Consider the following 14,596-nt stretch of genomic DNA (forward strand, 5'->3'; position numbering starts at 1 on the left):
GCAGTCCGAGCTGTGGACATTAATTTTGTGGTCCCCTTCCCAGACGGGGACTCCCGAGGAGTCGCCATATTAAATTTTGAATTTTGAGTAATAGGTGTGTTCTACATGGTATCGCTTTCTTTCCTGCCTGCATCGGCTAGAGAAGAAGCATGCCCACAACATAACCAAACACGAAACACATACACACACACACACACACACACACACACACACACACACACACACACACACACACACACACACACACACACACACTCACTCATTCACACACGTGCATGCGCATAGACGATAGCACCATTTTTTTTTCCTGTTCCTTATAGTAAATCGATATCAAACCGACTGGAAAATTAACACCTACTGAAGCATGTGGCTCTATGGAGAGTGCGCCATGCGTGACAAAGACTGAGTTTATTTTTGATACCCGCTAGTTTCTCACTGGGAGTGACTGAGCTTCCGCGTAACTAAGCAAGCACCACAGAACCTCGTTTTTGTGACGACATATCTCAGTTATGTAGTTATGTTTTTTTATTTTTTTTATTTTTTTTATTTCAAGAACCGATTTTACTACTAGGGAAATTTTCCTTATATCCATACGCAGAACAAGCAGAAACATTGTATATACATTATTAAGGAAGCTAATGGGAGAAATCTGAAGCTCAAAACATCCAAATGACAATGCCTAGCCTGCCGTTATTATTTAAAGTTACCACAAATACCACAACTCTATCAAGCATATCTCTTATTCCTCGATATCCATTTTTCATAATCCTTAGTCCCACTTCCTTTTCGAGTTGCCACCGAGGACGGCCGCGAAGATTGCCTTCAAGAGTCGGCGGATGAGAAGCAGCGGCAGCAGCAGGGCCAGCAGCAGGAGACCCACCACGTCCAGCATCAGGAACTCCACCCAGGAGAGCTGAGCGGCCGGGCATCTCAGCTGAGGCGCCCCTCGGTGGCGGATCACGTACTCCGTCCAGAACACCGCAAGTTCCTGTGGCGTCATCGGTTGATCCCTTAAATACGCCGACATCCTGGCCACGTTTTCTTTGTACCTGGACAATGACAGAATCAATTGGACACTGATGGACACCTCTCTGACTGGCCTTTACGAGTACATCATGCCTGCCTGACAGAACCCATCATGAACCAAAGAGGGAATGTACACACTGGACTGCTCAGGGAAACTCACTTCTGGTTGCTGATGATGTCAGTGAGGGTGTCGACGATCCTGTCAGCAGTAAGTTCTTCCCACACCAACACACGACCAATATCCAAGTTTTCTACGACCATGCCGTTCCTGGGCTGGTCACCGAAGACAGGCAGGACGAGGAGAGGCTTTTCATGAAAGATGGATTCCTGAAGGCTGAAGAGGCCGCCATGGGAGATGAACACTTTCACGCTCTGGTGAGCTGTTGCACAAAGAAAAACCACATAATGTGTACACATTGAAGAAGGAGACTCTGTGAAGACCAGTATATATATATATATATATATATATATATATATATATATATATATATATATATATATATATATATATATATATATATATATATATATATATATATATATATAGATAGATAGATAGATAGATAGATAGATACAGCCTCGCAACTTAACAATGGGCGCCAATTCTACCTGGTATCCTGGTATCCTGAGTGACCATAGGTCACTCAGGATACCACAAACAGCTTCCTCTACACTCGGGTCAGCTTCCCCTAGGCTACATCTTATTTCCTAATGTAGGGCAAATACATACTAGTCCAGGCTACTTGTAGGCCATAAAACAGCGAAAAACCTCAAGGTTGTCATTCATGCCTCTACTGCTGCAGAGGAATATAACTTCAAAGCACTCAATTTACAACGTTCACCGCCAACCTCCCTCCGGGAAGCACGTGTAACACAGAAGGCTTTTTTGCATCTTGAAATGCATTTTAACTTCAATAAATCATTGCACTAATATTATAGGGGTTGACTGGAATTTTATTCTTTTATACTGGACTACTACTTTCACTTTCATGGGCATAGGTATGTTTCTTTTACTCAGACTGCCATGTGGAGGCATACAACTTTATTTTATTTATTTTTTTGTTATATAGGAGAGGCACCAGCCAAGGGCAACAAAACTGTAATAAAAAAAGGCATTGAAGAGGTGGACAGAATAGGGATGAGAAAAAGAAGGTCTTGTGCAGCGAGGCTGCAGGAGGAGGGGAGGCATGCAGTTAGCAAGATCAAAAGAGCAGTTGGCATGAAAATAGGGGTAGAACATAGTAAGAGATGCAACATTGCGGGAATGAGAAAGAAGCTGAAGACAGTCAATTAGAGAAGAGATAAAACGAAAAGCTTTTGATTCCATCCTGTCTAAAAGAGCGGTATGAGTGGAACACACTTCTCTCCATACATTTGAAGCGTACTCCATACATAAGGCCCCTGTACAGTATTAGCAGCTGGGTGGGGAGAAGGGGGTGTGAAAAACTGGTGGAGACGACTCATAACACCTATCTTCATAGAAACTGTTTTGGCCAGTGATGAGATGAGAAGTTTTCAGTTTAGATTATAGTAAAGGACAGACTGAGGATGTTCATTATAGAAGAGGGGGACAGATGAGTGTCACTGAAGAAGAAGGGGACAGATAAGTGAAGAAAAGGGGATAGTTGTCTGGAAGGTTGTGTCGAGTTGATAGATGGAAGATTTGAGTTTTTGAGGCATTGAACAATACCAATAAGAAATTTTAGAAAGATCAGAAGTCAGGCGTTCTGTGGCTTCCCTGCGTGAAGTGTTTACTTCATGAAGGGTTGGACTTCAACGAAAAGGCGTGGAAAAGTGCAGGGTGGTATCATCAGTGTAGAAGTGAATAGGACAAGAAGTCTGGTTTAGAAAATTATTGATGAGAGTGGGTGACAAAACAGAAACCTGAGGAACACCACTGTTAATAGATTTATGAGAAGAGCAATGACTATCTACAACAGTAGCAATAGAACGGTCAGAAAAAGGAAACTTAAGATGAAGTTACAAAGAGAAGGATAAAAGCCGTAGGAGGGTAGTTTGGAAATCAAAACTTTGTGCCAAACTCTATCAAAAGCTTTTGATATGTCTTAAGGCAACAGCAAAAGTTTCACAAAAATCTCTAAAAGAAGATGACCAAGATTCAGTAAAGAAAGCCAAATCACCTGTACAGAACCCCTTACTGCCGATCAGGTAAAAGTTTGTGAAATGGTATATGTTTAAGAATCTTCCTGTCGAGGATAGATTAAAAAAACTTTAGATAGGCAGGAAATCAAAGCAATAAAACGGTGATTTGAGGGATTATAACGGTCACCTGTTTCAGGAACAGGCTGAATGTAGGCACACTTCCAAGAAGAAAATGTAGATGTTGATAGACAGAGTTGAAAGTATGATAAGGTAAGGTGCAAACATGGAGGCACAGTTTCAGAGAACAATAGGAGAGACCCCATCAGGTCCATAAGCCTTCCGAGGGTTTAGGCCAGCGAGGGCAAGGAAAACATCAATGTGAAGGATGTTAATGGGTAGCATGGAATAGTCAGAGGGTGGAGGAGAGGGAGGAACAAGCCTCTGAATCATTCAAGGTAGGGTTTTAAACAATGGTTTGAGCGAAAAGTTCAGCTTTAGAAATAAATGAGATGGCAGTGGTTCCATCAGGTTGAAATAGAGCAGGGAAAAACGAGAAAGCTATTTGAGATGTTTTTTGGTATGTTCCAGAAATCTCGAAGAAAGTTAGAACTTGAAAAATTTTAACAATATTAATGAAGGAGTTTTTGGCTAGTTAGAGAACAGAATTGCCAAGCTTCTGGGCAGAAATATAAAGCACGTGAGATTCAGGTGACGAAGGCTCAAGAACTCTTTGTGGGCCACCTTTGTCATGTATAGCACGAAAACAGTCTGTGTTAAACCAAGGTTTGGAAGGTTAAGGTCGAGAGAAAACCGTATGCCTTCATGCCTATGCGCTGAGCACACAGAGACGGGTCTCTGCCGCCGAAACAGTAGTCATTCCAAAGAAAATCAGCATAATATCTCCTCAGGTCACCCAATTAGCAGAGGCAAAATGCCAGAGGCACCTCCGCTTTGAGGGATCGGGCGATAAGAAAAGATACAGATGTGAGATTGTGATCGGAGGAACCCAATAGAGAAGACAGGGTGACAGCAAAAGCAGAAGGATTGGAGGTTATGAAAATGTCAAGAATGTTGGACGTATCTTCAAGACGGTCAGGAATAGGAGTAGAGTGTTGCACCAGTTTCTCTAGATCGTGGAGGCTAGTCCATCAGAATAGTCAGTGAAGAGAGAGGAAAGCCAAACCTGGTGGAGAACATTGAAGTCTCCGAGAAAGGAGATCTCCGCAAAAGGGAAGAGAATTAGAATGTGCTCTACTTTGGAAGTTAAGTAATCAAAGAATTTCTTATAATCATAGTTAGGTGAGAGGTATAATGCACAGATAAATTTAATTTATGAGTGATTATGTAGTCGTAGCCAGATGGTGGAAAACTTGGAAGATTCAAGAGCGTGGGCATGAGAGCAGGTTAAATCATTGCGCACATAGACGCAACATCCAGCTTTGGATTGAAAATGAGCATAGAGAAAGCCTCTCATATCGTCTAAGGTTCCTAAAATGCGTGTGAGGCCACTGAGCCAGGCCCCCTTGCAGGAGCACGACACGAATTTCCAATAAATCTTATCTTTCATCATAATGATATGGTGGCAGACTTACCGAGGATGTCCTGCTGTGGGAGCCAGCTGCTGACCTTGACGTTGTCGGACGCGCCCTCCAGCTCCCCCTCGTACTTCCACAGAACCCGCTGCGGCAGTCTGCGGAAAGCTTCCAGGAAGACTTGGAGGTATTCCGGTGGCATAAGTTCACCACGCAGGATTGATCCCAGACTGAAGTAAATGACGCCCATAGAGCCAGCCTCTGAGAGCCACAACTCCAGATCCTCAGATAAGGGAAAGGAATGCCACTCACTAGTGACTGTGAAGAGAATAATAGCTATCTTTATTTGTGATTCTTATTTTTTTTTTTTTTATGTAGGAGGGATACTGGCCAAAGGCAACAAAAATCCAACAAAAAGAAAAAAAAAGCCCACTGAGAAGCCAGTCCCCGAAAAAGGTCCAAAGCAGTAGTCAAAAATTAAAGGATAGTTGTCTTGAAACCTCCCTCTTGAAGGAATTTAAATCATAGGAAGGTGGAAATACAAAAGCTGGCAGGAAATTCCAGAGATTATCAGATAAAGGGCTGAATGACTGAGAATACTGGTTAACTCTTGCATTAGAGTTGGCGACAGAATAGGGGTGAGAAAAAGAAGAAAGACTTGTGCAGCGAGGCCGCGGGAGGAGGGGAGGCATGCAGTTAGCAAGATCAGAAAGGGAGTTAACATGAAAAGAGCGGTAGAAGACAGCTAGAGATGCAACATTGCGGCGATGAGAGAGAGGCTGAAGACAGTCAGTTAGAGGAGAGGAGTTGATGAGACAAAGTTTTTGATTCCACCCTGTCTAGAAGAGCGGTATGAGTGGAACCCCCAGACATGTGAAGCATACTCCATACATGGACGGATAAGGCCCATGTACAGAGTTAGCAGCTGGGCAAGTGAAAAAAAACTGGCGGAGACGTCTTAGAACACCTAACTTCATAGAAGCTGTTTTAGCTAGAGTCGAGATGTGAAGTTTCCAGTTCAGATTATAAGTAAAGGACAGACTGAGGATGTTCAGTGTAGAAGAGGGGGGCAGTTGAGTGTCACTGAAGAAGAGGAGATAGTTGTCTGGAAGTTTGTGTCGAGATGATAGATGGAGGAATTGAGTTTTTGAGGCACTGAACAATACCAAGTTGGCTCTGCCCCAATCAGAAATTTTAGAAAGATCAGGAGTCAGGCGTTCTGTGGCTTCCCTGCGTGAAATGTTCACTTCCTGAAGGATTGGACGTCTATGAAAAGACGTGAAAAAAGTGCAGGGTGGTATCATCAGCGTAGGAGTGTATAGGACAAAAAGTTTCGTTTAGAAGGTCATTGATGAATAATAAGAAGAGAGTGGGTGACAGGATAGAACCCTGAGGAATACCACTGTTAACAGATTTAGGAGAACAGTGACCGTCTACCACGGCAGCAACAGAACGGTCAGAGAGGAAACTTGAGATGAAGTTACAGAGAGAAGGATAGAAGCCGTAAGAGGGTAGTTTGGAAATCAAAGCTGTGTGCCAGACTCTATCAAAAGGTTTTGATATGTCCAAAGCAACAGCAAAAGTTTCACCAAAACTTCTAAAAGGGGATGACCAAGACTCAGTAAGGAAAGCCAGAAGATCACCAGTAGAGCGGGCTTGACGGAACTCACACTGGCGATCAGATAGAGAAGGTTGTGAAGTGATAGATGTTTAAGAATCTTCCTGTTGAGGATAGACTCAAAAACTTTAGATAGGCAAGAAATTAAAGCAATAGGACGGTAGTTTGAGAGATTAAAATGGTCACTATTTTTAGGAACAGGCTGAATGTAGGCAAACTTCCAGCAAGAAAGAAAGATAGATGTTGACAGATAGAGCAGAAAGAGTTTGACTAGGCAAGGTGCACGCACGGAGGCACAGTTTCGGAGAACAATAGGAGGGGTCCCATCAAGTCCATAAGCTTTCCAAGGGTTTAGGCCAGTGAGGGCATGGAAAACATCATTGCGAAGAATTTTAATAGGTAACACGAAGTAGTCAGAGGGTGGAGGAGAGGGAGGAACAAGCCCAGAATCGTCCAAGGTAGTGTGTTTAGCAAAGGTTTGAGCGAAGAGTTCAGCTTTAGAAATAGATGTGATAGCAGTGGTGCCATCTGGTTGAAATAAAAGAGGGAAAGAAGAAGAAACTTATTGGAGATATTTTTGGCTAGATGCCATAAGTCACGAGGGGAGTTAGATCTTGAAAGATTTTGACACTTTCTGTTAATTAAGGAGCTTTTGGCTAGTTGGAGATCAGACTTGGCATGGTTCCGGGCAGAAATGTAAAGTGCATGAGATTCTGGTGATGGAAGGCTTAAGTACCTTTTGTGGGCCACCTCTGGCCTCCATGCCAGACACTATTACCTTTCTTATAAACTCAGCACACAAAGACGGGTCTCTGACACGAAAGCAGTAGTCATTCGAAGGAAAATCACCAAAATACCTCCTCGGGTCCCCCCAGCTAGCAGAAGCAAAACGCCAGAGTCACCTTCCCTTAAGGGTATCCTGAGGAGGGATTGGAGCGATAGGACAAGATACAGATGTGAGATTGTGATCGGAGGAGTCCAACGGAAAAGAGAGGTTGACAGCATAAGCAGAAGGATTAGAGGTTAGAAAAAGGTCAAGAATGTTGGGCGTATCTCCAAGACGGTCAGGAATACGAGTAGGGTGTTGCACCAGTTGCTCTAAGTCGTGGAGGATAGCAAAGTTGAAGGCTAGTTCACCAGGATGGTCAGTGAAGGGAGAGGAAAGCCAAAGCTGGTGGTGAACATTGAAGTCTCCAAGAATGGAGATGTCTGCAAAAAGGAAGTGAGTCAGAATGTGCTCCACTTTGAAATTTAAGCAGTCAAAGAATTTTTCATAGTCTCAGAACTTAGGTGAGAGGTAAACAGAGCAGAAAAATTTAGATTGAGAGTGACTCTGTAGTCGTAGCCAGATGGTGGAAAACTCGGAAGATTCAAGAACGTGGGCACGAGAGCAGGTTATGTCGTTGCACATATAAATACAACATCCAGCTTTGGATCGAAAATGAGAATAGAGAAAGCAGAAGGGAACAGAAAAGGGGCTACTGTCAGTTGCCACAAACACCTAAGTTTCAGTGAGGAAAAGAAGATGAGGTTTAGAAGAGGAGAGGTGGTGTTCTACAGATTGAAAGTTATATCTTAAACCACGAATGTTGCCGAAGCTAATGAAGAAAAGTGTCAAAGGGTGTCAAGACACTTAGGGTCGTCATCAGAAGGGCAGTTTTACCTGGGGACATTTGCGGTCCCCTCCCCAGATGGGGACTCCAAAGCTGTTGTAGGAATCGCCATGAATTTTGAAATTTTGAGTGAAGGGTGTGTGTGTGTTATTAGGTGCTTGTAGATTTGTGTGGAGAAAGAGAGTTGTGTTTAGAGGCAGGCTGTGACTGCCCCCTTGTGTTGTGAGACACAAAAGGAATCGTTCAGTGAGGTCACAGATGGGTTTAATGATAAGTTCACAGTACCCCCCTGATCCACTGCTTTAGACCTTTCTGGGAGTAATTATCGTTTCGGCAGGTGCCTACTGCCTCCTCCTCTGTCTCTATTTGTTGCATCCTTGACGGGTTGAGAATAAAATAACAAAGTTATATTATCATTTACCTGCGGAAGAGGCTTGCCAGGGCGGCAGTGTATGGCGCCCACCTCCACCTGTGAGGGCAGGAGTGGCACCGGCGTGGTAATGCTGAAGTGAGTGTTCATCAGTGTCAGACTCTGGTTCCTCTCGATGTCCAGCAGCGGCGGCAGGTCAGGGAACTGGCCTGAGATCTGTACGAGTAACGGGAATTAAACTGTTTATGGTTTGTGGCTACAGCCTCCTCTTCAACTTGAGATTCCGTACAGACGACGTCATATATATATATATATATATATATATATATATATATATATATATATATATATATATATATATATATATATATATATATATATATATATATATATATATATATATATATATATATATATATATATATATATATATATATATATATATATATATATATATATATATATATATTCTCTTTTAGACAGACGAGAGCATGACATGAAGAGCAACTTCATCATTGTTTAATTTTTTTATTATTTTTTTCTCTTTTACTAATCATTTCCTTTACTGGGAGAGTTATTATTCCGAGGAGCTCTCCAAAAATGAACTGTGCAACGTTTCGAGCTATCTCTGAAGTCATCTTCAGGCGAACTGACTGCGTTGTGGCTCTGTGCGGCTTATATGTGAAGTAGGTGGATCCGGCCGCTTTAGGCTTATTAAGCTCAATTTCTTATTGGCGCGCTGGCGGTGCTCGTTGATCTCTTAAGTCTAGGGAGCACTTGAACAGAGACCTTCAAGTGTGTGTGTGTGTGTGTGTGTGTGTGTGTGTATTATATATACATATATATACATATATATATATATATATATATATATATATATATATATATATATATATATATATATATATATATATATATATATATATATATATATATATATATATATATATATATATATATATACGTATGTAGGAGGAGTAGTAAACACCTGCCGAAACGATAATTACTTCCAGCACTGTTCAGGGGGTGCTGTGAACTTATCATTAAACCCAGCTGTGACCTCACTGAACGTTTTCTTTTGTGTCTCACAACACAAGGAGGCAGTCACAGCCTGTCCTCTAAAGACAACTCTCTTCCTCCACTCAAAACTACAAGCACCTAATAACACACACACCCTTCACTCAAAAATTTTAAAATCATCATGGCGCCTCCTACACCAGCCTCGGAGTCCCCATCTGGGGAGGAGACCATAAATGTTTCCAGGTCGGACTGCCTTTCTGTCGAGGACCTTAAGTGTCTTGACACCCCCCTCAACTTTTTCTTCATTAACTTCTGCAACATTCGCGGTCTAAGATCTAATTTTCAATTTGTAGAACACCACCTCTTCTCTTCTAAACCTTATATTCTTTTTCTCACTGAAACTTAGGTGTCTGAGGCAACTGACAATAGCCCCTTTTCTATTCTCTCCTACTTTCTCTATCCTCATTTTCGATCCAAAGCTGGATGCTGCGTTTATGTGCGCAATGACTTAACCTGCTCTCGTGCCCACGCTCTTGAATCTTCCGAGTTTTCCACCATCTGGCTACGACTACAGAGTCACTCTCAAACTAAATTTACCTGTGCTGTATACTTCTCACCTAACTCCTCTGACTATAAGAAATTCTTTGACTACTTAACTTCGAAAGTAGAGCACATTCTGACCCTCTTCCCTTTTACAGAGATCTCCATTCTTGGAGACTTCAATGTTCACCACCAGCTTTGGCTTTCCTATTCCTTCACTGACCATCCTGGTGAACTAGCCTTCAACTTTGCTATCCTCCACGACTTAGAGCAATTGGTGCAACACCCTACTAGTATTTCTGACCGTCTTGGAGATACACCCAACATTCTTGATCTTTTCCTGACCTCTAATCCTTCTGCTTATGCTGTCACCCTATCTTCTTCGTTGGGCTCCTCCGATCACAATCTCATATCTGTATCTTGTCCTATCGCTCCAATCCCTCCTCAGGATTCCCCCTAAGCGAAGATGCTTCTGGAGTTTTGCCTCTGCTAGTTCGGGGAACCTGAGGAGGTATTTTGGTGATTTTCCTTGGAATAACTACTGCTTCCGTGTCAGAGACCCGTCTTTCTGTGATGAGCGCATAACAGAGGTGATAGTGTCTGGCATGGAGGCGTACATTCCTCACTCTTTTTTTCGACCTAAACTTTCTAAACCTTGGTTTAACACTGCTAGTTCTCGTGCTATACATGTTAGAGAGGTGGCCCACAAAGGGTACTTAAGCCTTCCATCACCAGAATCTCATGCACTTTATATTTCTGCCCGGAACCATGCCAAGTCTGTTCTCCATATAGCTAAAAACTCCTTCATTAACAGAAAGTGTCAAAACCTTTCAAGATTTAACTCCCCTCGTCACTTCTGGCATCTAGCTAAAAATATCTCCAATAACTTTGTTTCTTCTTCTTTCTAAAGCTGAATTCTTCGCTCAAACCTTTGCTAAAAACTCTACCTTGGACGATTCTGGCCTTGTTCCTCCCTCTCCTCCACCCTCTGACTACTTCATGCCTCCTATTAAAATTCTTCGCAATGATGTTTTCCATGCCCTCGCTCAGCTTCAGCTCTGTCTGTCAACATCTACTTTTCCTTCTTGCTGGAAGTTTGCCTACATTCAACCTGTACCTAAAAAGGGTGACCGTTCTAATCCCTCAAACTACCGTCCTATTGCTTTAATTTCCTGCCTATTTAAAGTTTTCGAATATATTCTCAACAGGAAGATTCTTTAACATCTATCACTTCACAACCCTCTATCTGATCACCAGTATGGGTTCCGTCAAGGCTGCTCTACTGGTGATCTTCTGGCTTTCCTTACTGAGTCTTGGTCATCCTCTTTTAGAGATTTTGGTAAAACTTTTGCTGTTGCCTTGGACATATCAAAAGCTTTTGATAGAGTCTGACACAAAGCTTTGATTTCCAGACTACCCTCCTACGGCTTCTATCCTTCTCTCTGTACCTTCATCTCAAGTTTCCTTTCTGACCGTTCTATTGCTGCTGTGGTAGACGGTCACTGTTGTCACCTATTAACTGTGGTGTTCCTCAGGGTTCTGTTCTGTCACCCACTCTCTTCTTATTATTCATTAATGATCTTCTAAACCAAACTTCTTGTCCTATCCACTCCTACGCTGATGATACCACCCTGCACTTTTCCACGTCTTTTCATAGACGTCCAACCCTTCAGGAGGTAAGCATTTCACGCAGGGAAGCCACAGAACGCTTGACTTCTGATCTTTCTAAAATTTCTGATTGGGGCAGAGCAAACTTGGTATTGTTCAATGCCTCAAAAACTCAATTCCTCCATCTAACAACTCAACACAACCTTCCAGACAACTATCCCCTCTTCTTCAATGATACTTAACTGTCCCCCTCTTCTACACTGAACATCCTCGGTCTGTCCTTTACTTATAATCTGAACTGGAAACTTCACATCTCGACTCTAGCTAAAAAAGCTTCTATGAAGTTAGGCGTTCTGAGAAGTCTCCGCCAGTTTTTCTCACCCCCCTAGCTGCTAACCCTGTACGAGAACCTTATCTGTCCATGTATGGAGTATGCTTCACATGTCTGGTGGGGGTTCCACTCATATTGCTCTTCTAGACAGGGTGGAATCAAAAGCTTTTCGTCTCATCAGCTCCTCCTCTCTAACTGACTATTTTCAGCCTCTCTCTCATCGCCGCAATGTTGCATCTCTAGCTGTCTTCTACCGCTCTTTTCATGCTAACTGCTCTTCTAATCTTGCTAACTGCATGCCTCCCCTCCTCCCGCGGCCTCACTGCACAAGACTTTCTTCTTTCTCTCACCCCTATTTTGTCCACCTCTCTAATGCAAGAATTAACCAGTATTCTCAATCATTCATTCCTTTCTCTGGTAAACTCTCGAACTCCCTGCCTGCTTCTGTATTTCCACTTCCTATGACTTGAATTCCTTCAAGAGGGAGGTTTCAAGACACTTATCCTTCAATTTTTGACTACTGTTTTGGACCCTTTTATGGGACTGGCATTTTAGTGGGCTCCTTTTTTTATTGGATTTTTGCTGCCCTTGGCCAGTGACCCTCCTACATAATTAAAAAAAAAAAAGATATATATATATATATATATATATATATATATATATATATATATATATATATATATATATATATATATATATATATATATATATATATATATATATATATATACATATATATATATATATATATTTATTACCACCATTGCTTTACCTTTTTCTGAATCAGCGGCACAACCGCCCAGTTCCTCCAGAAGATTGGCACACAGATGTGCATGAAGGCGTTCTTGATTCGCTACCACAGAGACAAGGGAAAGGGGAAGCTGCCAATCAAGTGAGGGGCGTAGGAAGGGTTGAGGACGTTGCCCAAGACGGCACTCTGGCGGTGGTCCATCCCGGGTGCAGCGACTGTGATGAAAGGGACCTCGTGCAGGAATGGGTAAACGGCCTTGAAAGAAAATGTGAGGTAGTGAGCGTTGATGGTGGTGGTTTATTTTAGTGATGGAAATACAGGGAGACTCTTCGGATTTGGCATTAACTTACCTCATTGAACATGTGATCCACTAGTATGAGATCAAAGTCTTTCCTTTTTTCATATAACTGCTTCACCGATGGTATCTGGTAAAAATTCTGCGCCATTGCAGGTAGGTCTTTCCCCAGAACAGGTAAACCTCCAAGAGATTTGCCTTCTACAAATAAATTCATATTTGGTTCGGGCATCTCAATGTTTATCTCTTTCACGTTTGGATGTTTGGAGATTGATGGCAAGGGGATAAGCATCACTATCTGTGGACAGAAATGTCATGCTAACAAGACAGAAAAATTGAGAATAGAAATGGCTGAGTGCACACCATTACGTCTTCCCACCTTGTGTCCTCGTTCAGCCAGGATTTCGACTGGGGATTTGAACATATTTCTGTGACTTGGACACGTCACAGGACTAAGAACAAGGATTTTGTACGATCTGTCACGGGGCGGCAGGTCCCCAGCGGCGCTCCCCACCAGGGCCAAAGCTAGCATGCATAGCATCACCATCTTCATCTGTCGATAAAAGAAAAATATCTTATGTGTCTCTGATAGTTTGAAAGCGTTGATATTACCTCTCTTACTCTTGGCTGGCAGCCATTCTTTCATTCTTCACCTCTTTGCCTTGTCACCAATACCCTGAGTGTCTTAACCTTCGCTTATTATTATTATTATTATTATTATTATTATTATTATTATTATTATTATTATTGTTATTATTATTATTATTATTATTATTATTATTATTATTATTATTATTATTATTATTATTATTATCAGATATTTATCCCCTCTTTTTCAATGACACTCAACTATCCCCCTCTTCTTCAATGACACACAACTATCCCCCTCTTCTACACAGAACATCCTCGGTCTGTCCTTTACTTGTAATATAAACTGAAAATTTCACATATCTCTTGCTAAAATAACTTCTAAGAAGTTTGGCGTTCTGAGTCGTCTCCGCCAGTTTTTCTCACTCCCTTCTTCCCTGCTGCTAACGTTGAATAAGAGCCTTCTCCGTCCATGTATGGAATATGTATGAGGATGTTCCATTTATACCGCTGTTTTAGACAGCGAATCAACTTTTCTCCTCCAATTGACTGTCTTTAGCATTTTTCTCACCGCACCAATGTTGCATCTCTTGTTATCGTCTACCGCTATTTTCACACTAACTGCTATTTTCATCTTGCTAACTGCATGCCTCCCCTTCACCCGCGACCTCGCTGCACAAGACTTTCTTTTTTTCTCTCACCCCTATTATGTCCACTTATCTAATGCAAGAGTTAACCAGTATTCTCGGTCATTTATCTCTTTCTCTGGTAAACTGTGGAACTCCCTGCCTGCTTCTGTATTTCTTCTTTCCTGTGAGCTGAGCTTTTTTAAGAGTGAGGTTTATTGACACTTATCCTCTGTTTTTTATCATTCTGTTTGACAAATCTATGGGAAATGGCATTAAGTGGGCCATTTTTATTGAAAAATTTTGTTGCCCTTGGCCAGTAGCCCTCTTACATTAAAGAAAAGTAGTTGTAGTAGTAGTAGTAGTAGTAGTAGTAATAATAATAGTAGTAGTAGTAGTGGTTGTAGTAGTGGAAGTGGCATTAGCAGTAGTAGTAATAGTAGTAGTAGTATGTGTGCGCTTGTTTATTACACACACACACACACACACACACACACACACACACACACACACACACACACACATGTATATGCATGTATGTACGTATATTCCGTCTTTGTTGTTAAGGCAAACTT

General features: G+C 41.9%; 1 protein-coding gene across 1 annotated transcript in view; it reads right to left on the bottom strand.

Moving 5' to 3' along the window:
* Positions 1–510: 510 nt before the first annotated feature.
* The window catches only part of LOC135088879 (UDP-glycosyltransferase UGT5-like), a 20,256-nt gene continuing 6,170 nt past the window's right edge, over positions 511–14,596 (bottom strand). Inside the window, exons 2-10 of the mRNA XM_063983940.1 lie at positions 13,187–13,360; positions 12,863–13,105; positions 12,616–12,767; positions 9,270–9,277; positions 8,829–8,989; positions 8,314–8,478; positions 4,722–4,944; positions 1,187–1,406; positions 511–1,049 (exon numbers count right to left, since the gene is read on the bottom strand). Of these exons, the coding sequence (XP_063840010.1) occupies positions 770–1,049; positions 1,187–1,406; positions 4,722–4,944; positions 8,314–8,478; positions 8,829–8,989; positions 9,270–9,277; positions 12,616–12,767; positions 12,863–13,105; positions 13,187–13,360 (1,626 nt within the window). The 3' untranslated portion in view covers positions 511–769. The remainder of the gene's footprint in view (positions 1,050–1,186; positions 1,407–4,721; positions 4,945–8,313; positions 8,479–8,828; positions 8,990–9,269; positions 9,278–12,615; positions 12,768–12,862; positions 13,106–13,186; positions 13,361–14,596) is intronic.

The sequence above is a fragment of the Scylla paramamosain genome, chromosome 32 (assembly GCF_035594125.1).
Source record: "Scylla paramamosain isolate STU-SP2022 chromosome 32, ASM3559412v1, whole genome shotgun sequence".
NCBI classification, from domain to species: Eukaryota; Metazoa; Arthropoda; class Malacostraca; order Decapoda; family Portunidae; genus Scylla; species Scylla paramamosain.